This window comes from Balaenoptera acutorostrata, chromosome 16 (genome assembly GCF_949987535.1).
Source record: "Balaenoptera acutorostrata chromosome 16, mBalAcu1.1, whole genome shotgun sequence".
NCBI classification, from domain to species: Eukaryota; Metazoa; Chordata; class Mammalia; order Artiodactyla; family Balaenopteridae; genus Balaenoptera; species Balaenoptera acutorostrata.
The window spans coordinates 14,149,056-14,176,821 of NC_080079.1; the positions used below are offsets into that span (position 1 = coordinate 14,149,056).

General features: G+C 41.3%; 2 protein-coding genes across 8 annotated transcripts in view; one reads left to right on the forward strand and one right to left on the reverse strand.

Moving 5' to 3' along the window:
* Positions 1-24,748, reverse strand: part of ENO4 (enolase 4) — a 34,370-nt gene extending 9,622 nt beyond the window's left edge. For 2 of the 7 annotated variants that reach the window (XM_007173156.3, XM_007173153.2), the window contains exons 1-9: positions 24,438-24,748; positions 20,871-20,999; positions 19,978-20,168; positions 17,800-17,945; positions 15,951-16,120; positions 15,724-15,855; positions 14,317-14,370; positions 8,204-8,263; positions 5,850-6,017 (exon numbers count right to left, since the gene is read on the reverse strand). In XM_007173156.3, the coding sequence (XP_007173218.1) occupies positions 5,850-6,017; positions 8,204-8,263; positions 14,317-14,370; positions 15,724-15,855; positions 15,951-16,120; positions 17,800-17,945; positions 19,978-20,168; positions 20,871-20,999; positions 24,438-24,602 (1,215 nt within the window). In that variant the 5' untranslated portion in view covers positions 24,603-24,748. The remainder of the gene's footprint in view (positions 1-5,849; positions 6,018-8,203; positions 8,264-14,316; positions 14,371-15,723; positions 15,856-15,950; positions 16,121-17,799; positions 17,946-19,977; positions 20,169-20,870; positions 21,000-24,437) is intronic. The other 5 variants (XM_007173159.2, XM_007173157.2, XM_007173154.2 and 2 more) reach the window with 4 other exon arrangements.
* HSPA12A (heat shock protein family A (Hsp70) member 12A) overlaps positions 24,526-27,766 on the forward strand; it is a 161,994-nt gene continuing 158,753 nt past the window's right edge. The window contains exon 1 of the mRNA XM_057530759.1: positions 24,526-24,603. Within this exon, the coding sequence (XP_057386742.1) occupies positions 24,601-24,603 (3 nt within the window). The 5' untranslated portion in view covers positions 24,526-24,600. The remainder of the gene's footprint in view (positions 24,604-27,766) is intronic.

Consider the following 27,766-nt stretch of genomic DNA (forward strand, 5'->3'; position numbering starts at 1 on the left):
TTTTCATAGTTCTTGGTATACGTTGCTGATGAAAACATGCAATTATTTTTCTTACTGGTATGCCTAGGAACCAATCATTATGTGAAGAATACGAAATTACATTAAATATTCCTTTATGTGCTTAGTTTCTTTAGGAAATTAACTTTTAGAAGTCAGCTGAAACTTAGGTTTCTTATATACTATTCAAGATTTCCTTTGAAGTTAAAAGAATCACAAATTAAAGTGGAATTGTATTTGGTCATGTGCCCTGAATTTGATGTTAATTAGTATTATTAATTATTCTCCAAAAACTTCAATAACTTGGAAATACTTTTATATTTAAAAAATGAGAGAGGGCAGACAGCAGAAGCAGGAAGAACTACAATCCTGCAGCCTATAGAACAAAAACCACATTCACAGAAAGATAGACAACATGAAAAGGCAGAGGGCTATGTACCAGATGAAGAAACAAGATAAAACCCCAGAAACACAACTAAATGAAGTGGAGATAGGCAACCTTCCAGAAAAAGAATTCAGAATAATGATAGTGAAGATGATCCAGGACCTCGGAAAAAGAATGGAGGCAAAGATCGAGAGGATGCAGGAAATGTTTAACAAAGACCTAGAAGAATTAAAGAACAAACAGAGATGAACAATACAATAACTGAAATGAAAAATACACTAGAAGGAATCAATAGCAGAATAACTGAGGCAGAAGAACGGATAAGTGACCTGGAAGACAGAATGGTGGAATTCACTGCTGCGGAACAGAATAAAGAAAAAAGAATGAAAAGAAATGAAGACAGCCTGAGAGACCTCTGGGACAACATTAAACACAACAACATTCGCATTATAGGGGTCTCAGAAGGAGGAGAGAGAGAAAGGACCCGAGAAAATATTTGAAGAGATTATAGTTGAAAACTTCCCTAACATGGGAAAGGAAATAGCCACCCAAGTCCAGGAAGCACAGAGAGTCCCAGGCAGGATAAACCCAAGGAGAAACATGCTGAGACACATAGTAATCAAATTGGCAAAAATTAAAGACAAAGTAAAATTATTGAAAGCAACAAGAGAAAAACGACAAATAACATACAAGGGAACTCCCATAAGGATAACAGCTGATTTCTCAGCAGAAACTCTACAAGCCAGAAGGGAGTGGCATGACATATTTAAAGTGATGAAAGGGAAGAAACTACAACCAAGATTACTCTACCCAGCAAGGATCTCATTCAGATTCAATGCAGAAATCAAAAGCTTTACAGACAAGCAAAAGCTAAGAGAATTCAGCACCACCAAACCAGCTCTACAACAAATGCTAAAGGAACTTCTCTAAGTGGGAAACACAAGAGAAGAAAAGGACCTACAAAAACAAACCCAAAACAATTAAGAAAATGGTCATAGGAACATACATATTGATAATTACCTTAAACGTGAATGGATTAAATGCTCCAACCAAAAGACACAGGCTCACAGAATGGATACAAAAACAAGACCCATATATATGCTGTCTACAAGAGACCCACTTCAGACCTAGGGACACATACAGACTGAAAGTGAGGGGATGGAAAAAGATATTCCATGCAAATGGAAATCAACAGAAAGCTGGAGCAGCAATACTCATATCAGATAAAATAGACTTTAAAATAAAGAATGTTACAAGAGACAACGAAGGACACTACATAACGATCAAGGGATCAATCCAAGAAGAAGATATAACAATTATAAATATATATGCACCCAACATAGGAGCACCTCAGTACATAAGGCAACTGCTAACAGCTATAAAAGAGGAAATCGACAGAAACACAATAATTGTGGGGGACTTTAACACCTCACTTACACCAATGGACAGATCATCCAAACAGAAAATAAATAAGGAAACAGAAGCTTTAAATGACACAACAGACCAGATAGATTTCATTGATATTTTTAGGACAGTCCATCCAAAAAAAGCAGATAACACTTTCTTCTCAAGTGCACACAGAACATTCTCCAGGATAGATCACATCTTGGGTCACAAGCATCAGTAAATTTAAGAAAACTAAAATCATATCAAGCATCTTTTCTGACCACAATGCTATGAGATTAGAAATCAATTACAGGGAAAAAAATGTAAAAAACACAAACACATGGAGGCTAAACAGTACGTTACTAAATAACAAAGAGATCAGTGAAGAAATCAAAGAGGAAATCAAAAAATACCTAGAGACAAATGACAATGAAAACACGATGATCCAAAACCTATGGGATGCAGCAAAAGCAGTTCTAAGAGGGAAGTTTATAGCTATACAAGCCTACCTCAAGAAACAAGAAAAATCTCAAATGAACAATCTAACCTTACACCTAAAGGAACTAGAGAAAGAAGAACAAACAAAACCCAAAGTTACCAGAAGGAAAGAAATCATAAAGATCAGAGCAGAAGTAATGAAATAGAAACAAAGAAAACAATAGCAAAGATCAATAAAACTAAAAGCTGGTTCTTTAAGAAGATAAACAAAATTGATAAACCATTAGCCAGACTCATCAAGAAAAAAGAGGGAGAGGACTCAAATCAATAAAATTAGAAGTGAAAATGGAGAAGTTACAACAGACACCGCAGAAATACAAAGCATCCTAAGAGACTACTGCAAGCAACTCTATGCCAATAAAATGGACAACCTGGAAGAAATGGACGAATTCTTTGAAAGGTATAACCTTTCAAGACTGAACCAGGAAGAAATACAAAATATGAACAGACCAATCACAAGTAATGAAATTGAAACTGTGATTAAAAATCTTCCAACAAACAAAACTCCAGGACCAGATGGCTTCATAGGTGAATTCTACCAAACATTTAGAGAAGAGCTAACACCCATCCTTCTCAAACTCTTCCAAAAAATTGCAGAGCAAGGAACACTCCCAAACTGATTTATGAGGCCACCATCACCCCGATACCAAAACCAGACAGAGATACTACAAAAAAAGAAAATTACAGACCAATATCACTCATGAATATAGGTGCAAAAATCCTCAACAAAATACTAGCAAGCAGAATCCAACAACACATTAAAAGGATCATACACCACGATCAAGTGGGATTTATCCCAGGGATGCAAGGATTCTTCAATATATGCAAATCCATCAATGTGATACACCATATTAACAAATTGAAGAATAAAAACCATATGATCATCTCAATAGATGCAGAAAAAGCTTTTGACAAAATTCAACACCCATTTATGATAAAAACTCTCCAGAAAGTGGGCATAGAGGGAACCTACCTCAACATAATAAAGGCCATATACGACAAACCCACAGCAAACATCATTCTCAATGGTGAAAAACTGAAAGCATTTCCTCTAAGATCAGGAACAAGACAAGGATGTCCACTCTAGCCACTATTATTCAACATAGCTTTGGAAGTCCTAGTCATGGCAATCAGAGAAGAAAAAGAAATAAAAGGAATACAAATTGGAGAAGAAGAAGTAAAACTGTCACTGTTTGCAGATGACATGATACTGTACATAGAGAATCGTAAAGAGGCCACCAGAAAACTACTAGAGCTAATCAATGAATTTGGTAAAGTTGCAGGATACAAAATTAATGCACAGAAATCTCTTGCATTCCTATACACTAACAACAAAAATCAGAAAGAGAAATTAAGGAAACACTCCCATTTACCACTGCAACAAAAAGAATAAAATACCTAGGAATAAACCTACTTAGGGAGACAAAAGACCTGTATGCAGAAAACTATAAGACACTGATGAAAGAAATTAAAAGATGATTCCAACAGATGGAGAGATATACCATGTTCTTGGATTGGAAGAATCAATATTGTGAAAATGACTATACTACCCAAAGCAATCTACAGATTCAATGCAATCCCTATCAAATTACTAATGTCATTTTTTTTTACAGAACTAGAACAAAAAAATCTTAAAATCTGTATGGAGACACAAAAGAGCCTGAATAGCCAAAGTGGTCTTGAGGGGAAAAAAACGGAGCTGGAGGAATCAGACTCCCTGACTTCAGACTATACTACAAAGCTACAGTAATCAAGACAGCATGGTACTGGCACAAAAACAGAAATAGAGATCAATGGAACAGGATAGAAAGCCCAGAGATAAACCCACACACCTATGGTCAACTAATCTATGACAAAGGAGGCAAGGATATACAATGGAGAAAAGACAGTCTCTTCAATAAGTGGTGCTGGGGAAACTGGACAGCTACATGTAAAAGAATGAAATTAGAACACTCCTTAACATCATTAGCAAAAATAACTCAAAATGGATTAGAGACCTAAATGTAAGACTGGACACTATAAAACTCTTAGAGGAAAACATAGGAAGAACACTCTTTGACATGAATCACAGCAAGATCTTCTCTGATCCACCTCCTAGAGTAATGGAAATAAAAACAAAAATAAACAAATTGGACCTAATGAAACTTAAAAACTTTTGCAAAGCAAAGGCAACTACAAACATGACAAAAAGACAACACTCAGAATGGGAGAAAATATTTGCAAACAAATCAACAGACAAAGGATTAATCTCCAAAATATATAAACAGCTCATGCAGCTCAATATTAAAAAAACAAACAATCCAATCCAAAAATGGGCAGAAGACCTAAATAGACATTTCTCCAAAGAAGACCTACAGATGGCCAAGAAGCACATGAAAAGCTGCTCAACATCACTAATTATTAGAGAAATGTAAATCAAAACTACAATGAGGTATCACCTCACACCAGTTAGAATGGGCGTCATCAGAAAATCTACAAACAACAAATGCTGGAGAGGGTGTGGAGAAAAGGGAACCCTCTTGCACTGTTGGTGGGAATGTAAATTGATACAGCCACTATGGAGAACAGTATGGAGGTTCCTTAAAAAACTAAAAATAGAATTACCATATGACCCAGCAATCCCACTACTGGGCATATACCCAGAGAAAACCATAATTCAAAAAGACACATGCACCCCAATGTTCACTGCAGCACTATTTACAATAGTCAGGACATGGAAGCAACCTAAATGCCCATCGACAGAGGAATGGATAAAGAAGATGTGGTACATACGTACAATGGAATATTACTCAGCCATAAAAAGCAATGAAATTGGGTCATTTGTAGAGACGTGGATGGAGCTAGAGACTGTCATACAGAATGAAGTAAGTCAGAAAGAGAAAAACAAATATCGTATATTAACACATATATGTCGAATCTAGAAAAATGGTACAGATGAACCAGTTTGCAAGGCAGAAATAGAGACACAGATGTAGAGAACAAACGTATGGACACCAAGGGGGGAAAGTGGCGGGGGGGGGGTGGTGTGATGAATTAGGAGATTGGGATTGACATGTATACACTAATATGTACAAAATAGGTAACTGATAAGAACCTGTTGTATAAAAATAAAAATAAAATTCAAAAAAAAAAAGTGAATCACCAGCAGAAACTCGCAGAACCACATGTCTCGAAGGGCTTATCAAGTCATATTTACAACTGACCCACTTTTTATGCTTGACCAATTCAGCATTCACCAATCAAATGAATGTACTCCGCAGAACATGCCAGTTTGTTAAATTATTTTTCAGTAGTTCTCATGATTTCAATGTAAGCAATCCATTTTAGTCATTTTTATTACAGAATTTCTATATATAATTATTGTGACATTTCTGTTAATTTTTAAAGTTATATGGTTATGTTATTGTCTGGTCATTAGCTAACTTGCCTTTCTCAACTCCAGTATATTTGGACCCCTCCCATGATGCTAACTTAAAAAATAGGATTTCTTTGGAAATACGTACAGATAGGCTCTTCTTTTGAGTTCTAATTTAAAAACAAGGAGACCACAACAAAAAGTAAATGTTCTGGAGTGGAAACTTACATAGTCCATCAGTTCATGTGCAGCACAGTTGATGGCTAGATGGAGATTCGTTCCCATTTCTAGCCCCAGGTTCGCACAGATTCCTTGTATTAGGAGCAGTGGCTGCTCTATGGTGTCATAATTAATGGTTAAACAGCCAAGATGGGACATCTTGCCAGTGATCTGCTGCTTCAGGATCAAGAAAATCATGCACGTAAATATAGCACATTAAGGTTCTTGGGGCTTCCAGTGGTTGGCAGTTTGTAACCAGACACAGCTCTCCAAACACGAGGTCCTCTGATTCTCGATTAATCCTGCCCCTAGTTCCCACTCATCTCTGCATATTTTCGGGCAGATGATTGTCCTGCAGTATCTGGGAATAATTTTCTTACTCCCATGGTTTTCAAGTTTGACCTAGGAACACACTTTGCTCTCTTTAGTTGCCCATGTTATTATCTCTTTATTGGCTCTATCATTGTACACGGGCTCACCTGAGCTATAACCACCAGGTTGGTGACTCTACAGGCTGTCCCTGTAAACGTCTGTCCTGCCTGTCCCTAACGGCCTTCTTCCTCCAAACCTGCTCTTTCCTATGTTCCATTTTCCTTTAGAAGACTATAACTGTTAAAACTTAAAAATCTAACTCTCCTTCAGGAAAGGTTTTATTTTAAAAGGGATTGAAGACTTCAGCTAAAAGGATGCAGCACTGAGGTTGCATTGCAGTGGAAGAAGACTTGAGGACCCAAACGACCTCAGGGGAAAGGCAGCCATATGCTTCGATTGCAAGGTCAGCCTTGATGTGCCTTCATCATAAGTTGTCACTATGCAATTTTAACCTAAGTTGAAGCAGTATCACTAAGGGGTGTGTGTGTGTGTGTGTGTACCAGTCTCAAGAGCAAACATGAAAGTAGGTATAAATATCCCATTTTTACTGATGGTAGTACTAGTTAATTATAAGAACCAGACAACATTTTTAATGTCAGTGAGAGGAACCTTTTATTTGGCAAAGGAATAGTTGGGGAAATTTTTGTGTGTCAGTTAAGGAGTTTCATTACGGAGTCTTCAAAACTATGAAGGCATCACTTATTTGGTGCTTACTAAATGCCAGGTACCATTCTAAACACTTTACATAAAGTAAATACATTTACTCCTTACATCAATCCCATGAAGCAGGTACCACTATGATCCCTATTTAAGAGACAGTTGAGTAACCTGGAACAGATTTTAATCCAGGTGGTTGAGCTAGAGTCCATGCCTCCAGTTCTGGTGTGGCTGTCTCTCTAGAATCTACTATCTATCCTGTTTCTAATGGTGGGGGCGGGGGCGCGGGGGAAGTAGTAAAGCTGATCTCAGGAAGGGCTGATCTTGGTCTAAGTTTCTCAGAATACATCAGACAACCTGCTGGAATGAAGGGAACAGAGCTGAGATTTGCTACTTGTTCACCAGCCCCTGCCTCTCTTGGAAGGTCCAATTCTAGTATACACACCTGTCAAGGATTTTACTTACTGCTGTATCTGTTCACACATTTCTCTTCTCTCTCCCAAGTTTAAGGAGGAACTTAATTTTTTATCTCCACCAAGTCCTCTCCTTCCTTTCCTAGTCCTTCTTGCTGATGACTTCAACAGACCCTGAAGTCCCTGACATCCAGGTAGTGATTGCAGGGTTATCAGAGCAAATATCACACATGTGAGCAACCCTCATCCATTTGCATTATCTTCGGGGTTCTCGTTGGTTGTCCTAACTATATTGCTGAAAGTCAGGCATATAATAGGCGTATCTATCAGAGCGCCCACAGTCACCAAAGTGATGGACTGATCAAGTTCAGCTGGTCTCCTGAGGCTCTGCAGCCCATTTTCACCAGGCTTGTTTGCCTGACCCTCCTGGCAAAATCCGAGCTCTGGCAATGGTCCATCTGAAATGGTGCCTCAGTGCTTTTGGGGGACCAGATGAAGGAATTGCTATCTTTTTGTGCCTTTTCTTTCTTTCTTTGGTAGTATGAAAACTAAAAGCCAAAACATCCTATATGCCTTTGAGCTAGTATTCAGAGAGATTCATCTTCCCCAGCACTTCACCTAGAGGGTTTCCCATGTAATCCTATTAGTCATAAGAGCCTCTCCAAGCCCTCTGAGATTTCACTTGGCCAGACAACTGCAAGCATGATGGCCTGGCAGCCTGTTGCCAGAGAGGCGGGGGCAGAATGATATTCCAGCTCTGGGGGTTGCCTGGTTTAGTCCCCTTGAAGCAGTATCACCGTGTGATTTCCATTTGTGTTAGGCCCAGTCCTGGAGCAAAATGACTATGGGAGAGGGAAAGGGGCAGGGAACATAGAAATGAACTGTAATACAGAAGCATGGTAAACAAATACATTTACTTACTTGACCTCTTTTGCCTCCACCATTATGACCTTTTTTTGTCTCTGGTTTTGGAGGAGGGGACTGTGAGACAGAAGATAAAGACATATCACTCGGGATTTTCAGACACGTGTGTGGCAGCAAGCAGAGCTTCAGGTCCTCTGGCCTGCCCACTGCTCTGGGGTTGAGCCAGTCACACTGCAAGTCACACACACACACACACACACACACACACACACACACACACACACACACAGGGATGATGCCAGCCACTCTTTAATTTCATAAACCTCAAACTGTTTCTCAAAATCAGGCACATGTTCCCTTTAGTTCATCCTTACATTCTGCCTCCAATCACATGTATGAGGCATGCATATACATGTTCATGCATTTCCACTTATATAAGTAATTATTCACTCATCATGTCCTGACTCCTGTTGTGTGCAGGAACTCTTTTTTTTACAGGAGGATGTTAAGCCCCCTCCTTGTCCTTAAGGAATAACCACGCTGTGGCATTTGCTTTTAAAGGCCCAACATATTGTTTCAAATATTCTCACAGTACAAACACCTTCTCTGGCAGGATGGCTTTGACTTTTGGAAGCAGCCCATGGTCATTAAGTCTGGTGAATCTGGTGTGTGTAATGTCATCTGACATTAAAAGCAAAGATAATTACCAAAGAGAAGCTTCCACGGTTTGGGGTATTGATGGCATACTGTAACTAGGATTTAACCTGTTGAAGGATGCACTTTAATGCCCGGCATTCATTGGCTGTATAAGCTGGGGCATTATTTTGTCAAGAATCAACGTGGTTCACACACACTCCAGTACATGCAAATACAGAAGTTCTCCTGCATCTTTTCACTGTGGAGTCAGCTGAAGTTTCTACCCCTGGTAAAAATAACACAGGAAGCAAAGCGACGTGCCAGGCAGGAGAGGTACCGTGGTGAACGAGACACACAGGCACCGCCTTGGGGGCCACGGTCTAGTGAGGCAGACACGGGCGATGCAGCTAACAACCAGGGAGGAAGGGGGTGTGACGTCGAGTGCAGAGCAAGGGGACATCCTTTGCTCTTGCAGAAGAGTCAGGCAAGGGGACTCAGAAGAAGCTGGTACCTCAGGGGCATGTGGGACTGCTGAACCCTCTGGGCCCAGGGCTGAGCCAAGAGCAAAAGCCTTAAAGCAGAGCTTTTTCAGCCTTGGCACTCTTGACACTTTGTCTGGATAATCCTTTGCTATGGAGGGCTGCCTCATACTTTGTAGGAATGTGTAGCAGCATCCCTGATCTCAGCTTTCTAGATGCCAGGAGAGCCCCACCCTCCAAGCTGGGACAACCCACAACGTCTCTGGGCATCGTCCCTTGGCAAAAGCACTCCCCATTAAGAACCATTGCCTTGATGACATGATACTATACATAGAGAATCCTAAAGATGCTACCAGAAAACTACTTCAGCTAATCAAAGAATTTGGTAAAGTAGCAGGATACAAATTTAATGCCCAGAAATCTTTTGCATTCCTATACACTAATGATGAAAAATCTGAAAGTGAAATTAAGAAAACACTCCCGTTTACCACTGCAACAAAAAGAATAAAATATCTAGGAATAAACCTACCTAAGGAGACAAAAGACCTGTATGCAGAAAATTATAAGACACTGATGAAAGAAATTAAAGATGATACAAATAGATGGAGAGATATACCATGTTCTCGGATTGGAAGAATCAACATTGTGAAAATGACTATACTACCCAAAGCAATCTACAGATTCAATGCAATCCCTATCAAACTACCACAGGCATTTTTCACAGAACTAGAACAAAAAATTTCACAATTTATATGGAAACACAAAAGACCCCGAATAGCCAAAGCAATCTTGAGAACGAAAAATGGAGCTGGAGGAATCAGGCTCCCTGACTTCAGACTATATTACAAATCTACAGTAATCAAGACAGTTTGGTACTGGCACAAAAACAGAAACATAGATCAATGGAACAGGACAGAAAGCCCAGAGATAAACCCACGCACATATGGTCACCTTATCTTTGATAAAGGAGGCAAGCATATACAGTGGAGAAAAGACAGCCTCTTCAGTAAATGGTGCTGGGAAAACTGGACAGCTACATGGAAAAGTATGAAATTAGAACAATCCCTAACACCATACACAAAAATAAACTCAAAATGGATTAAAGACCTAAATGTAAGGCCAGACACTATCAAACTCTTAGAGGAAAGCATAGGCAGAACACTCTATGACATAAATCACAGCAAGATTCTTTTTGACCCAACTCCTAGAGAAATGGAAATAAAAACACAAATAAACAAATGGGACCTAATGAAACTTAAAAGCTTTTGCACAGCAAAGGAAACCATAAACAAGACCAAAAGACAACCCTCAGAATGGGAGAAAATATTTGCAAATGAAGCAACTGACAAAGGATTAATCTCCAAGATTTACAAGCAGCTCATGCAGCTCAATAACAAAAAAACAAACAACCCAATCCAAAAATGGGCAGAAGACCTAAATAGACATTTCTCCAAAGAAGACATACAGATTGCCAACAGACACATGAAAGAATGCTCAACATCATTAATCATTAGAGAAATGCAAATCAAAACTACAATGAGATATCATCTCACACTGGTCAGAATGGCCATCATCAAAAAATCTAGAAACAGTAAATGCTGGAGAGGGTGTGGAGGAAAGGGAACACTCTTGCACTGTTGGTGGGAATGTAAATTGATACAGCCACTATGGAGAACAGTATGGAGGTTCCTTAAAAAACTACAAATAGAACTACCATACGACCCAGCAATCCCAGTACTGGGCATATACCCTGAGAAAACCATAGGTCAAAAAGAGTCATGTACCAAAATGTTCATTGCAGCTCTATTTACAATAGCCAGGACATGGAAGCAACCTAAGTGTCCATCGACAGATGAATGGATAAAGAAGATGTGGCACATATATACAATGGAATATTACTCAGCCATAAAAAGAAATGAAATGGAGGTATTTGTAATGAGGTGGATGGAGTTAGAGTCTGTCATACAGAGTGAAGTAAGTCAGAAAGAGAAAAACAAATACAGTATGCTAACACATATATATGGAATCTAAGGGAAAAAAAAAAAAAAAGGCCATGAAGAACCTAGTGGCAAGACAGGAATAAAGACACAGACCTACTAGAGAATGGACTTGAGGATATGGGGAGGGGGTGGGGTGAGATGTGACAGGGTAAGAGAGTGTCATGGACATATATACACTACCAAATGTAAAATAGATAGCTAGTGGGAAGCAGCCGCATAGCACAGGGAGATCAGCTCGGTGCTTTGTGACCACCTAGAGGGGTGGGATGGGGAGGGTGGGAGGGAGGGAGATGCAAGAGGGAAGAGAAATGGGAACATATTGTATATGTATAACTGATTCACTTTGTTATAAAGCAGATGCTAACACACTATTGTAAGGCAATTATACTTCAATAAAGATGTTTGAGAAAAAAAAAAAATCTAGAAACAATAAATGCTGGAGAGGGTGTGGAGAAAAGGGAACACTCTTGCACTGTTGGTGGGAATGTAAATTGATACAGCCACTATGGAGAACAGTATGGAGGTTCCTTAAAATACTAAAAATAGAACTACCATACGACCCAGCAATCCCACTACTGGGCATATACCCTGAGAAAACCATAATTCAAAAAGAGTCATGTACCAAAATGTTCATTGCAGCTCTATTTACAATAGCCAGGACATGGAAGCAACCTAAGTGTCCATCGACAGATGAATGGATAAAGAAGATGTGGCACATATATACAATGGAATATTACTCAGCCATAAAAAGAAACAAAATGGAGGTATTTGTAGTGAGGTGGATGGAGTTAGAGTCTGTCATACAGAGTGAAGTAAGTCAGAAAGAAAAAAACAAATACAGTATGCTAACACATATATATGGAATCTAAGGAAAAAAAAAAAAGGTCATGAAGAACCTAGTGGCAAGATGGGAATAAAGACACAGACCTACTAGAGAATGGACTTGAGGATATGGGGAGGGGGAGGGGTAAGATGTGACAGGGTGAGAGAGTGGCATGGACATATATACACTACCAAATGTAAAATAGATAGCTAGTGGGAAGCAGCCGCATAGCACAGGGAGATCAGCTCGGTGCTTTGTGACCACCTAGAGGGGTGGGATAGGGAGGGTGGGAGGGAGGGAGACACAAGAGGGAAGAGATATGGTAACATATGTATATATATAACTGATTCACTTTGTTATAAAGCAGAAACTAACACACCATTGTAAAGCAATTATACTCCAATAAAGATGTTAAAAAAAAAAAGAACCACTGCCTTAATAGAACATATTGATACATTTTACTATGTCAAGGTTTGAAAAGAAAAAAAATCCCTATGACTGCATAAAATACAGTTAAAAGGCAGGCAACATGATAGAGGAAAATATGTATAACACGTAGAAAGGATTGACGCCTTCACTGTAGAAAGAATTCCTAGATATCAGTAAAAGATGAACACAAATAAAAAGGGCAAAGAAATAAAGCAAACTGTAGAGTGATTTGTGCAGAATTTTATATGATTTTAAACACAAAACACTATATTTGTATGTGTGGTGTCTGTGTGTCTGTGTGTATAAATACAAAAGAAAGGCTAGAAGACCACACTAAATTTTTAACAGCGGTCTAGAGTCCCTCTAGAGATGGGACTGGAACTGAGGGTAGTAGTGGCTGTGGGGTCCAGGGAGGCGGAGTTAGTACGGGGGGGACGGGGGACTAGCTCTACCAGTGTTTGAATTTTCACAGGAACATTCATGAGCTACTTGTATAATTAAAAATCAATTGTATATTTAAAATTGTATAATTAAAAATCTGGAAGTCAGGACGATTGCAGAGAGCTCAGAGATCCTGAATTCCCTAATATTCTAAGCTGGACTTCTTCCACCTGCTCTGATGACCACCACCACTGTGTATTGTTCACTGCTGTGTCCGCTCCTGCTCTGAGCACATTGCATATATTCAGCTCGTTTACTCCTCACAATGTATCACACCCATTTTATAGACGACGAGGCTGAGGCAGAGAGGTTATATAATTGGCGCAAGGTCACACAGCTAGTAAGCGGCAAAGCAAAATACAAGATCAGGATTAACTTGTCCAAGTCTGAGTCTCTGCAGGCTGGTCACCCATAAAACAGTTGTCCTCCTGAAAAGCACCCCGGAAACTGGCTCCAGGCTGGTGCTTAAAGCAATTCTGATCAACTGTAGGGCTTGGGCCCCCGCCACCCTCCCCCATCACATATTCTGTGCTGGCAAGATGGCACTGGAGCCAAAGTTCCTTTATGTCGCACTGAGATTATATCTCGGCCCCCATCCTGCTGGGGAAGGAGCTAGTGCTTCCTAATCATGTAGCTTAAAAGCCTCACACTAAATAAATATTGGGTCCTGGATCGGATCCTAGAACAGAGGAAGGACATTAGTGGAAAAACCAGTGAAATTAAAATTAAGTCTGGAGTTTAGTTATTAGTAATGTAGCATGTTGCTTTTTAGTTTTGACAAATATGCTATGGTAATGTATCCTGTTAACCTTGGGGGAAACTGGGTGAGGGGTATTTGGGAACTCTCTGCACTATCTCTGCAACTTCTCTATAAATGCAGTATTATTCCAAAATAAAAGACAAGGATTGGGTCCCTCAGCCCTGCCACATCATTGTGCATTACCCCAGTTAGAATATGATGGGACAACCCGGTGACTCATACAGCTGCCCCTCATACTGCCTTTGTGACTTTCCCCCTCAAGGGCTGCTCAGCCAAGGGTGCTTGTTTGCCCAACACCAGGATTCTAAGCAGGCACAAGTGATTGTGCCTTAACCATTATACCAAACTGCCTCTCACTAATCCTAGGGGCCAGATCCTTTCTTTCTTTGCAAATCCAAAGGGATGATCTTAGCGTAGGGCCAGCTGCCTCAGAAATCAAAACAAGATTGTTAAGTTCCATTAGAAACTGGACCCATAGCCAATGAGGGAATGTGTCATATCTGTAACAACAATATTGATTCTGTTGCATAATGAACTATAATTTGGTTACTAGAAGGTATATAAGCATCAGTTATTAGATACCATAGATTCTCTTTACATACCATTTCAATTGTTTTGTTAATGTGTTTCTGAATTTCCAGAAGCATGTCCACACCCTGTAAGTAGAATAAACATGATCTTCCACAACTGCAGTATAGAATTTTAAACATAAAAACTTATACCACACACGGCTATTTCTAACTCAGAAAATCTGTAGGGTCCCTGATAATGCATTCTGGTCAGTGAATTACATATGGTCTACAAAATCAGAAGATTAAATGTTAATCTTCAGCCCTCAATTTTTATTTGGTTGAAAATGAATGAGAGGTTTTTCTTCCTCATTATCCTCTCTTCATTGTTCAGAACTGATTAGTTCAGTTGGTTGGATCAAGTTAACTTCATTCTCTTTCATGGTCTCCTGACCAACCTTCTTGCAATACATGTCACAGGTCATCAAGGGATTCTGCATGATAATGTTTGAATTAGTATAAATCCACTGTCACTTAGAAAGTAGAAAAATGTATTCTGATGATGGTGGGATCTGCATATGGAGACAGATGAAGAATGGCATGCCAAATGCTCTGGTACCCAAATAGCAGATATTAACTGAAGGAAAGATCCTGGCGCCAGGATCTGAACATGATCTGACAGATGGTGAGCCAGATATAAATCCTAGTCTTCCAAAATTGATAGAAGTGGGTATTGACTATTCTCCCTAAAAAAGAATTCTTTATCATAAAGAAATTACCTTGAGATTTAAAAAAATGATTGTCACTAGCTTAGATAAAATATCAGTCAATATACTACCAGATGGGATGGAGCTTCCTGTACTTTTCCTGTAAACATCCACTGTAGGACACAAACGTTTAGTTCTCCCGAATGCCTAATTGGTAGAATAATTCATGAAGATTTAAAAAGGCATATTGACTCATTCATGCCACTGAAGAACAATGAGACACTAACAAACCTCTGAGTAGTAAAGATGCCACTTAGGATTCCTTCATTCCATATTCCATAAACATGCACTAAACCTCTCTTACGTGCCAGGCAATCTGCTAGGCCCTGCAGTTCCTACTTAACAGAAGGGCTGCTATGAAAGTGCCACCTTCCTCTTGTTGCAGCCATAGTGCATAGACTAGTAAATTAAAAAATCTCAGTTGCCCCAAAGAATATCCTTCCAGCACTATCAAGGCCTGCAAAGTCACTCGCCTGTGGCTTCTCTGTCAGCCACTAGCATGAGTCACTGTTGTGATGAGCTGGAGATCCAAGGTGGTCTAAATTTGGTTCCCTTTCGTTTGAGGTGTTGTTTTCGTCCCACTTCCCTAATTTCCTAAATTTTTTTTTTCTCATTTTATATTTAATTCCTATTCCCTTGGTGTCATAAGCCTTAGGAACATACACTAAAAACTCATTGATGATGAAGGTTTTTTGTTTTTTAAGAAAAGGTAGTTTGAGATAATGTAAGGTACTTGTTTAGCTGTTAATCCAGGATGGGGTATACAAATCACTTCTTTCATTAAATTCAGCTTGCCAGGTGATGCCTTCCCACAGCTGACCAGAGATACCATCAGGAGAGGTATAGTTAGCTTTGCTGGCTGATCCTGAAAAAGGGGAAAAGTAAGGGGAAATGAGAAACATGGTTCATTCATCTTGAGATACTCATGGGTCCTTGTAAAGGAATGTAATGGGTACTAACCTGGTGGTGCTTCAGCAGTGCAATATTTAAGTATAGAGGATTATTGCCCAGCACGGCACTGGTTTTGGCAACAGCCAGTGACACAGCTCCTATGGCCATGCTGCCACAGAGTGTGGGTTCAACAGGTTCTGGGGGTACAATTGGTTTTTCTGTAAGAGTATCCTTCCTCCCTGAAGAAAAAAAGTATTGATAAAAGATTGCTTTCTAGAAAGTGTGACTATGATAAAACTATATATATTTTTAATGCTTTACTTATAGATGTGAAGGCCCAGCATAAAGAAAGGTTGAAAGCTGAGGCTGGCAAGAAAATATTCACCACTTCAACCCCTGAGAAGTTTCTGTCTGATGTCACTTACTACTCCCTAATGCTCAAATAATCCTTAGCCATGGATTTTGCCTAAGAAATTTTAGAACATTCAGTATTAAATCCTTCAACAGTCATGTGGGGCAGATATTGTTATCTCACCTAAACAGGGGCTTAGGTTCAAAGACTTGCCCAATACCTAACAGAAAGTGAATAGAGAGAGGATTTGGACAGTCTTTGAATTCCAAACCCTTTGTTTTCCTATGTTCCACCATCGCTCTTGCATACCCAGCTTCGTGTTGAATATCTCATGTGAATATCTAACTACTTATCTTGCTTGCCCACCCCAAACGGATGCCCTTTTCTATGAGGACTTCCGTCCAGATCTAACCATCCACCCAGAATCCTCACCCATCTTTCACTCTCACATATTCTCAGCCACCCCGTCTGATCAGGTACCACAGTGTCCATAATAAATCTCTAGTTTTCCTCCTGTCCTCTCCTTCCCCACAGCTACTGACCTGAGTCAGGTAGGTAAAACAAGTGGAATAAGATGTGTGAGCACCCAGCACATATTAAATGTTTAGCAAATTACTTTCCCCTCCTACTTCTTCCCTTCTTACGTTCCAAGTTCTATCAGTCAAAAGAAACCACCAAATGAACACCTATTGGCCGTCTCTACCTATGATTCGGTAGTGGTCATCCCCACCCTCCAGGAGAAGATTGGTCTAACAGGATTCTTCTGCCTTGGGCAACTCCCCTCCCCTCTCTGGGCCTCAGTATCTAAATCTATGAAATAAGAGACCTTGGCTTCACGATCTCTTTGGTCCTTGCTTCTTGTGCTTTCTTATTTAATGGAACCCACACTTACCTGGTGTTTAGTTTGTTCCCGGCATTGTGCTAGGCGCTGGCAGTGCTAAATTGAATGAGGCATGACTCATGTCCTCCAGGAGCACGTTGTAGTTGGACAGACACACAAATCACTGTTACAACAGCTCTAGCAGCAGCTCCAGAATTAACATACTGGAGGAGCTGAGGTTAGCCATATGTTGGAAGGCATGGAACAAAGGGCCACGATAACTTTAAGATTATTTGTCTTAAAATAGCAAGGTCTTCCAAAGATAAGTTTCATTAATATATTACCTATGACTGAGGAAATGTTGGTCATCCATATCAAAGGATATCATTAATCTTTAAAATATGGAGTGGCTTTTTGAGGAGCAGTTAAAGGTCTCCATGCCACCCTCCCCTTCCCTGCCTTGGGCATTGCCACTGTTCAGTGCACTCTGTTTACTAAGTGTTCATCTCTGGGTAAGAAATATTTTTATCTTACAAATAAAAATGGAGGGTGGGGTGGGGGAAAACCGTGCCCACCTCACACAGTAGCTTTAAGCAAGGAAGTGGCATGGAGGATGGATGGTACCTGGTGGGACTCCAACCTAGGTCTGCAGCAGAGAGATTTGAACTTGGAAAGGCAGTCCAAGTTTCAGCCTTTCTTCCTCCACGTTTGTTACTAATGGTTCTGCAGGATGATAAGCCACCAACCTTGCTTCTGTCCTTTTTTTTTGGCTGGAGGTGGAGGAGGCGGTGGTGGTGTTAGAGGTGAAGGTGTAGGCACTGTGGAGTCTTCCAGGCTCTTTTCCAATTCTTTTCTCTCCTTATCTTCTTGTACTTTACTTTCAAAGAATGTCCTTAATGGTAAGAAAGTATGGCTTTACAATGAGATATTGAGAAATATCACTCGTAATTTTGGTCATGTTTTAGTGCTGACCCCAAAACGTTTCAATAGTTAACTCTGCTTTTTAAGCTACCTAAGAACAAATCAGCTTCAATTTCCAAGGCTTAAAAATGATGCTGTTATAAAACTATGTTCAAGAACTGAAAATCATTTTGGCCTGGAAATAAATGTTTAAAGATTTTAGGTGCTCATTTTTAAAATTATCTGAGCCCTGTTTGTTATTTTTTAAAGTAAAATTTGAAGATATAATTTGATTAAGGGCTATTGGATTTTCTTTTTGAATAAATGACCATCAGAGTAAAAATGAGGCAAGAATAGACACTGAAATATATAGCACTATGTGCAGGACTTCCTTTTCTTTCTTTCTTTTCTCTTTTCTTTCTTTCTTTTCTCTTTTCTTTCTTTTTTTTTTTTTTTTTGAGGTGGGTGCTTAAAATGAACAGTTAAGAAAACTGTTGGGAAATCCAGCTTAGGTGCATCTATGTAAAATATCAGCTCCCCGGAATAAAAAGAGGCTAAAAGCTTCCACAGACAAAACAACAATAATAAGCCAAAAAAAAAAAAAAAAAAAAAAAAAGACATGGGAATCAGATTTGCATCAGATGCCAATGGGGCAGTGCCTTTAAAGTACTGAGAGAAATTGATTTCAAATGAGAATTCCATACTCAGCTAAACTGTAAACCACAAAGGGAAAGTACTGATATTTCCACACATGTAAGAACTCAAAAAATTTACATCCCAAATACCCTTTTCTCATTCTTACTTTTAAAGGTTGGAATCCAGCAATTTAAGAAAGAGGACAATATGGGATCCAGGAAACAGGAGAACAATGAAGGGATGTCTTATGGCATCTCTGTAGTAGGCCTAAAGAGGAACCGGTCAAGATGGGAGATTTGGGAGGGAAAACTCCAGGAAAAAAGGAATGTAACAGAATAGAAGGTATGACTGAGAGCTTGGGAAAAAATAAGGATGTGTTAATAGCAAATAACACCCAGAAAAATGGTACAGATGAACCGGTTTGCAGGGCAGAAATAGAGACACAGATGTAAAGAACAAACATATGGACACCAAGGGGGAAATGTAGCGGGGGACGGGTGGTGTGATGAATTGGGAGATTGGGATTGACATGTATACACTAATATGTATAAAATAGATAACTAATAAGAACCTGCTGTATAGAAAAATAAATAAAATTCAAAAATTCAAAAAAAAAAGATTGCCTAAAAAAAAAAATTAGCAAATAACACACACACACAAAGGACTAAGTGGAATAGCATTCAAAAACTGTAAGACAACCAAAAACTATTCAAACAAGTTTTTTATGAGGTCATGATCCAACTCTGAAGCAAACTAAAATGCGAAGTTATGCACAATTAAGCAAGTGATGAAGCTTAGAGAAAGAGAATCCAGTTGACCCTTCTTTGGCCAAGAGGGTTGTGGCATTGGACCCCCACAAAAGGAAAAGTAATGCTAACCCACACTTGGTTAGGCATTGAACAGTGCTCACATAGCCCTAGTAAACAGTTCCTTGGTTTTCACATTTTAGAGTCAACCTATGGGCAAGACCTGGAAGACTTGGTTGTGTCTGGAGGTCAGAACATAAGCATCACCCACTGGGGTATATAAAAGGATAAGAGAGGCTCATGGATGAGGGGGGCATATGAGGAGGTGGGGAGGGGGAAAGGAGGACGTCTGGATTCTTAATCCTTTTCCTGAGAAACTTTTCACTGAATCCTAGGAAAGCTCTATGCATAAAAGAGGCCAAAAGGCCTTATGTAGCCTTACAAAGTAAAATTTTAATAACAGGGTTTTCAGAAGAAAAACAACATTTTATGCTAAATTTTGCTGCTTTAGCATATGCTTCTTAATTGACTTCCTGATTGTACCCTATAGATATGACAGACCCATTTCATTGGCAGGTGAAATGGAAAGAAAAGAGGTACATAGTTATACTGGACACTTACATTTCAAAGTGCGAAATTTACCTGAGCACCTGATCCACCTCAGCCTGGTTGGAAGGAGCTAAGCCCTGAAGCTCCTCGGTGATGGTTTCGTTGACCCACCGCACCGCAGTGCTGACGGCATCTGACCTTTCTAATTCCTCTGCTTCAACTAGCTCGGGTAAAGCGTTCTCGTGGACTTCGAAGTGAGTTGAGATCACCACAGAACATATATTCTGAAAACAATATAAACATGTTCTACATTTTCCCTACCTTTCACAGGAAATAGGAAATTGAATGTATCCAGCTTTTAAGGTACATGATATTTTATCACCAATTTCAAAGAGAAAATGAGAATCTATAATTTTCTTTGAGATATTTTTATAGCTATTGAAACATGATGGAACCCAACTTGAAGGAACGTTTAAAATTATTACCTTGTTAAAATACCCTTCTAAAAACCCTACATTGAACTTCATTTTTATCACCACCTCTCTAAAAAATAGCTAAAAGGAGACAAATTTAATCATAACTATTTTCATTTATGAAAATGAATTTTTCTTTATGTAGATCGGTCTATATATCTATAAATCTATATATAAATATATGAATCTACAACCCTATCTTCAGATTTATAGAACTCATGACATTAATAATGTCAGAGGTTTTTAAACTATTTTGCCCCATTTCCTTTCTCCATCTTGGATCATCTTCAGGTTACCAAGTCATGTCTGTACCAATAGTACACGTAACCTAATAAACCATCACGGAAGATTGTATGATTCATGCTTTGTGTTCATAATTACCTACAAATAGTGTGTGTGTATTTTGCACACACTGAATTTCAAAACGTTAATTTTCCACAATTTAGACAATACATGCTAATAAATTCAGTGGAGCCAGGATATAGTGAAGAACACATTTAAGCTGCCTCCTACCTTGGGAAAATTTTGAATGGTGCAGAATATTTCCACTTGCAGTGTTGGAAGCCCCAGTCCATCCAGCACATTTTTCCCCACGACTTTGCATATGGTGGGAGGCTTTGCAAGTTTAGAAAAGCAGTTTGCCTTCAACACACACACAAAAAACACAAAAATCACAATACCACATCTAATTAATCTTTAAAAGGTCATTCACATTTACTCTAGTTTCTACTAAACCTCTCCTTGAATGTCCTCCTCGTTCTGGAATTAGTCTAGCAGCTCTGCGGGAACGTTCAGAGATTTGGATTTAGCCTCTGGTACGTGGGGCAGTTTGCTTTTTGAACTCTCAGCAGAAACTCGCAAACATGTCTTTATTTAAAGGTCTCGTGTCACTCTTCAGTGGGGCCTAACCTATCCTTCTGTCCAAGATACCGAAGTCAATTGGTCTCTAAAATACTGTGATGCATTCAAACCTAAAAAACCTTAAGTGTGTCTATTTTCATTCCTCCCAACAAGGCACTGGATATTTTAATGGTGAAGACTTACACAGAGGCTGTATTTCACTTACCATCAGATCATGCGTAGAACTACATGTTCAAAGAGGAGTGTTGGAACCTTAGTAACAGCAATTTTATTGATGTGGAAGAGCAGAAGTCATTTGGAAGTGATCCAAGAAAGAGACGGAAGAAAGAGAATGAAGCTGAGGGAGAAAGTCCACTCAGGAGCCTGAGTAAAAAGATTCAGTACGGTGTCCCTACGCAGAGGGGCGGAAGCTGGGAGAGAAGGAAGAGGGGCGAGTGAAGGCCCACCCTCCTCACCCCCTTTATCACCAGACAGTATTTACTCTTCATTTTCATTTAGCAGACCAGGCCTCTTATCTTTCACTTCAAAATCCAGTGACCTCAACCTACATAACAGGTCATTAACGCCCATCAGCAATGTGCCAGGACCAAGGTGGTGGCCAGCAGAACTAAAGCAAAAGCCAATTTTCAAGCTATCCATGCATTTGAAGGATAATGGTTTGTATGTTACAGAGTAAGTACCTAAATGAAGTTAGATAGAATCAGGAGAAGAAAAATACGATCTAGCTTATATCTTGTGAGTTCAATTCAACAAGCAATGAGCACCTACAGTGTACCACATATTGTGTTAGGAGGAGAATGGAACTAACTTTTAAAAAAATGCTTAGGATGTACCTTGAAGGAGTGACTTTGTCTTGTTTATCACTGTATCACATACCACAATGCCTGGCATATTTAGTATTCCATAAATTAAATCTTGTATAAATTCATAAATGTCAGACACAACCTTGGGCACATTTGTATACACTACGTCATTAAATTCTCAAACTCTCAATTATAAGTTTTATGCAATAGTAAATAATATTGCTGTTGCCCACAGGGATCATTCCCATCCCTGAATTTCTCTAATATGTAAGAGAAGCATAGAAGAAATGGCATTTGAGCTGGACACTGGTGGTCGTGTAGTATTTCAACAGGCAGACAAGAGGGAGAAACTGAGGGCAGGTACCTCAGGTAGAGGGAATAGGGTAAGTGAAGGGGAGGGAATTAGGAAACTTCACGCTGTAGGGGAAAGTCAGTGCGCCTGTGCGGAGGAGCCGTGGGGGAGGGGCAGGGGAGTGGAGCCTGTTACCGAGGTAGCGGGGCGAGCACTGTGAGTCACACACTGGAGCGTGTTTGATCTTACTCAGCATGCAAGCGGGAACCACAGGAAGCTTCTGAGCAAAAGAATGATGGTCAGATTTGGGACTAGGAACATTGCTCTGGCAGCACTATGCGGGATGGACTTGATAGAGGGGGAGACTAGGTGAGAATAAGGATGGCCAAAACCGTGGCAGTGACTGGGAAAATGAAAAGGAGGTTGCCTTTATGCCAATCCAATTCCTGAACATCCTTCAAAGCCCAAGCCAAAACTCTCAGATGCTACAGCCCACAGGGATCTTCCCCACCCCTTAATTCCTATAACAGGCACACAGTGATCTATTCCTCAGTCTAGCACACAATCCTATATCACCCTATTACTCCAGTCATCTTACGTATCAGTGGCTTTTGTCCCTAACCGAGGTATAAACTCCCAGAGAGCTGTGCAAACCAAAGACCTGGCTACCTAATAGGCTGGGAAGAGCATTACACTGGGGACAAGAGTCCAAGTTTCCAGTCTTACCTTTTTCACTAAGTAGCTGTGAGACAAGGGCTTGGTGTCTTTGTAAAATGAGGAAGTCGTTAACTTTCAAGAATTCCTCTAGCAAGAGACAGTGGAAAGATAATGGAATTGGGAGTTGCATTTACTCATTCATCCCACAAATAGTTCTTGACTGTCCACTATGTACCACGCACTCTGCTAGGTACTAGGGACACAGACCGGGCTTGATTTCTCACTGTCATCACTGTGACCCTTGGGAAAATCATTTAAATTCACTGGGCCACAGTTCTTTATTTGTAAAACAGGAATCATAATGTTTACCTCACCGTGGTCCTAAGGATGAAGTGATATCACATAAAGCACATAGCACAGGGTGCATCAATAAACACCTCCCCCCCCTCGCCCCTCCCCCAGTTTGATGTATAGGCCAGGACCGAGAAAAATAAACATTCGTGGAACATCCCCTATATTAACTGCATCTACAAGATGTGGTTTTGAACCCTGTCAACACATCATGCTTCTTCACAGCATTTAAATACTCTGCTTGGTGTTGTCATATTGCCTCACCATAGTGCAAATTCCTACCAGTCCCAACCATGATGCCTTCCAGAAGGTGGGTGTTGGTTAGTACTTACGGATCTGGAAGTGAGAAAACGCTTGCCTTTGTTTCAACTGCCCACTGCTTAAGGCTAAGATATGTGCCAGATGGTGCGCTGGGCAAAGCGCTTAGGAGGGGTATATGAAAAGGCCCCCGCTCTCCACAGGAGCTCACAAGCTGCCCAGGGAGGGTTTCAGTACATGCAGGGGACACTACAAGGACGCTGAAGGACGATTAGTCCTGGGCGAAGTGGGCAAGACTCTGATCTAAATTTTAAGTCTAGGTGCGAGCTGGTCAGGTGGGACGGGCATCCAGGAAGGGAAGGGCGCACAAGCCAAGGAGCGGACGTTTGAAATCGACTGAAACTTGGCAGCGATGGGGCCTGCTGGGTATGAGGCCCCGGGGTAGGCTGAGGCTAAGCTGTAGCGAATACCAAGGTGTTCGTCCCGTGGTCAAAAGGAGGCCGCTGAAGGTTGGTAAACTGAGCTACGAGGTATTAAGGTCTGTGATTAAAAAGTCAACTGGCAGCCGTGGCAGGCCCGCGCAGAGGTAGCGAGGATGCCTGCCAGGTCCTGAGCTGTCGCCTAGAGTCCTCATTGCTCTAGCAGCTTCCAGTCCACCACTTTCTCTCTCGAGACTCCTTCACCCAGACTTCCTCCCTGCTTCTTCCCTTCAGGGTCGCGGCTCCGCGCAACTACTGTCCCGACCCCGCGGCGGCGGCGCGCGTGCGCGACTCTGTGGCGCAGGCGCATGGCGTTGCCGCAGCGCGGGGCGTGGGGAGAGGGGCTGGAGAGGAGAGGGTTCTTGTCCCAGGTCCCTACCAGGTGCCCGTAGACGTCGGCAGGCTGGAGGTAGAAGGTGGAGTTGAGCAGCTCTTCCAGCCTGCGCGGAACGTCGTTCTCCCGGTAGTACTCCATCGCCTGCTGCTTCAGCTTCTGCAGGTCCCTAGTGGTCCCACAGCTGCGGCCGCCGCCTTCTTCCCCCATGGTAGGAGATTTAAGGCTACTGCGGGGGTTAACTGGGGGGCCCGCGAGCGTCCTCCCAGTCGCTAGGCAACGCAGCGAGATCCCGACCCCAGATCTCGCGACGCTTCCAGCCTCTGGTTCTTCTCGCAGCCGGAGTAGCGAATGGCTACTTCGCCCTCCTTCCCCTCCCTCTTCCTGAGGGTTTGGCCCACGGCGTTGGGTTCACTGACTCTTGAGACCGGCTCCTTCCCGGCGTCGTTTTCCACTCTCTCCCCGAAGGTTTTCAGATGGGAAGATAGTTAACGCTCTCATGAAGCGCTTTTTGCGGAGGCGTGAGAGGGTTAGCCCCGGCCTCCAGCTGGGGACTCGAACCTCGGGTGACGCCGGTTCCCGGTGGCCCTGGGACTCAGGCCATCGGGCTTTCCCCAGCCACCCCCTCGTTCCTCGCGGTCGGGGAGCTCCCCCGGGCGGCGGCCTGTGCCGGCCCCCTCTCGGGGGGAGGGTTGTAAGAACTCTGGGTACCCTTACTAAGCTGTGGAGGACCCAGGAATTCAGTCATTCCGCAGATACTAACCAGCCCTGAGCAGAGCGGTGTGCTGGCTGGGCGTACTGTGAGGTCCAGGAGAGAACGGCCACGCGCCCTCCCCTGGGAGATGAGTGGGACTAGTGGGGTGAAATTTTTCCGTAGAAGGAGAAAAACTGTGGGCCGAAAAAATTTGGGATGAACCTTAAGGACAGGCCTAGGGCGGGGTGTTACAGACAAGACTTGAGGAGGAGAAGCAGGAATGGAGGACTGTCATTGGGTCATGTTCTCTCTTCAGAACCTTCAGAGGCTGCCTGCGTCCTGCCCTTTTAAATCCAAACTGCCTGCTTGGCTTTATTACACTTGCCAGGTGTCTCGTGCAATTATACAACTTCTGAATGCGCGCCCTCTGCTCTAGATACTTGTGCTGCAGGAAAGGGCTGAGATGGACAAGGTGTTCTTGTTCCACTCTTGCCTGTTGGTGTGCGTGACCTAAGGCAGACCATGTAAAACGTTCATGTTGCACTTTTGCTCATCTGGAAAACAATCTTAACTGCTCTGCCTACTTCACAAGTCAGAGTAAAATGAGAAAGTGAGTGAGAAGACACTTTGAAACAAGATAGTTACTTTCAATAGAGGCAGGCAGATGCATACAAATAATGTGATTCTGTAAATAGTGCTGTAAGAACCCAGACAGGCACCTCGGTGCCTTTTTTCCAGTTCTCTAATGGAACAGTGGAATTTTCTGGGGTGTGATAGATCATCATGGATCTACCTTATCCTTGCTAGATGGAAATCCCTCCGTGACAGGAGCCAAGTCTGAGTCATCCTCACATGTACAGCAGAGACTGCTCCTAACCCTTGCTGCAGGGACAGAGCTTGTGCTCTGCTGAACAGGGGTTGAATGGACGTTTATTCAGGATAAGCCGGCGCTGTTGCTGCTGTTTCCATCCCACCACATGCCTTTCCTCATATCCCTTTAGATGGAAGGCACCCCCTTCTCTCACACGTCCATCCTTTCCATCCTTTTATGCCTCTTGACTCCCATATCTTCAAAGAAGCCATGCTACACACTCCAGCTCACACTGTGGCCAGCCTTTCCTTTCTTCTGAACTCCTTTCCCATTTGCAGCTGCAGCCGCAAAATTCAGCGTTTAGGGATGTCTTGATTCATTTGATGCTTTAATGGAAAATTGGAAGCATCCTGGGCTGGGACCAGCATGTCTCAGTCTCCCCTCTATAACCCACTGGCCTCTAAATTCCTTAAGGACAGGGACTTGATCTGTCTTGTTCACCGTTGCGTCCCCAGCATCAGTACATTACCTGACAGAATAGATATTCCGTAAATGTATGTTGAATGAATGGATGGACTTTACACATAATAAACACTTAACTCACAGTCAGATATTTTGTGAATAATGAGTACCCCAGGCTGGTTTGAGCAAAGCCTTTATTTTCATGAACAATGAGAAATAAGGCTGGAAAAGTTGTCTGAGGTGAGATTGTGAAGGAACTGGAATACCATTCTGTAAGAGTGGGGAGCACCCCCGAACTTCTGAATATAGGATAGGCAAGACGGAAGCCTCCTGAGTGTTGGAGGAGGCTAATTGGCAGCAGTAGGTAGGCTTGGTGGGTGTTTGGTTATGCAAAAAAATAATACAGATGTAAGAGCCTAAACAGGAATGGTAGCAATGGGAAGAGAAGGATGAGACAGGATGGAAGGATGAAAATCACTTTGAGTGATTGGATGTGGGGCTGGGGAACCAACGATGGCTCCATGGAGGATAACTTGTAGAGTTCTGTCTCAGTTAACAGAAATGCAGTAAGTGAGAGAGTGATCTGGTTTTGATGGAGGAAATGTGGTACGTTTGGTTGTAGATGTGTGAAGCTTGAGGTATCCCAGAGGAACGGGAGGACTGAAGACAGATATAAGACATCCATAAAGAATTTAAAGTTGAATAAGACTAGATGAATCCTCTGGAGGGAAAAGGGAAGCCAATCCTCTTAAACTCAGGACCTAAATATTGGGGAACAAATTTATTTAGGACACAGGGGGACAAACAAAAAGGACTTAGAGAAAAAAGAAAAAAAAATCCACAGCCTGGAATCTAGGGCAGAGAGTTTGGGGACTTTGTCAGATGTGTGTGTCTGTGTGTGTACACATGCATGGAATAAAGTCTAAAAAGATATACATTTGCATGTTAATTGTGTCATCGTTAGGTGATGGGATCTTTTATTTTCTTCTTTTTATATATTAGTGGTATCTGATTTTCCTGAAATGAGTGTATTACTTATATAACTTTGAAGAATTACATTAAAAATATTTGAGGGAAAAAATATTTGAGGGAAGGATATTAAGTCAAATGTTATAGGAGGATTGAAGACTGAAAAGAGATTTTTAGGAACTCAGTTCTTCCCTTATGGATCATTCCATCTTCTCAAATAAAAATAAAACTTAATGAAGGCTAAATAAATAAATAAACCTACCCTCCCTGTTCACTTCTGTCAGTCACTCAATCAACCAATATTTATTGAATGCTTACCATGCCTCAGGCACTGTTCTAGGCCCTGGGGGAAAAGCAGTGAATAAAATGGATAACATTTCTTCTCTTTGTGGCACTTAAGTTCTATTGGCACTTCAGTAGCACTTACATCCTAGTGAA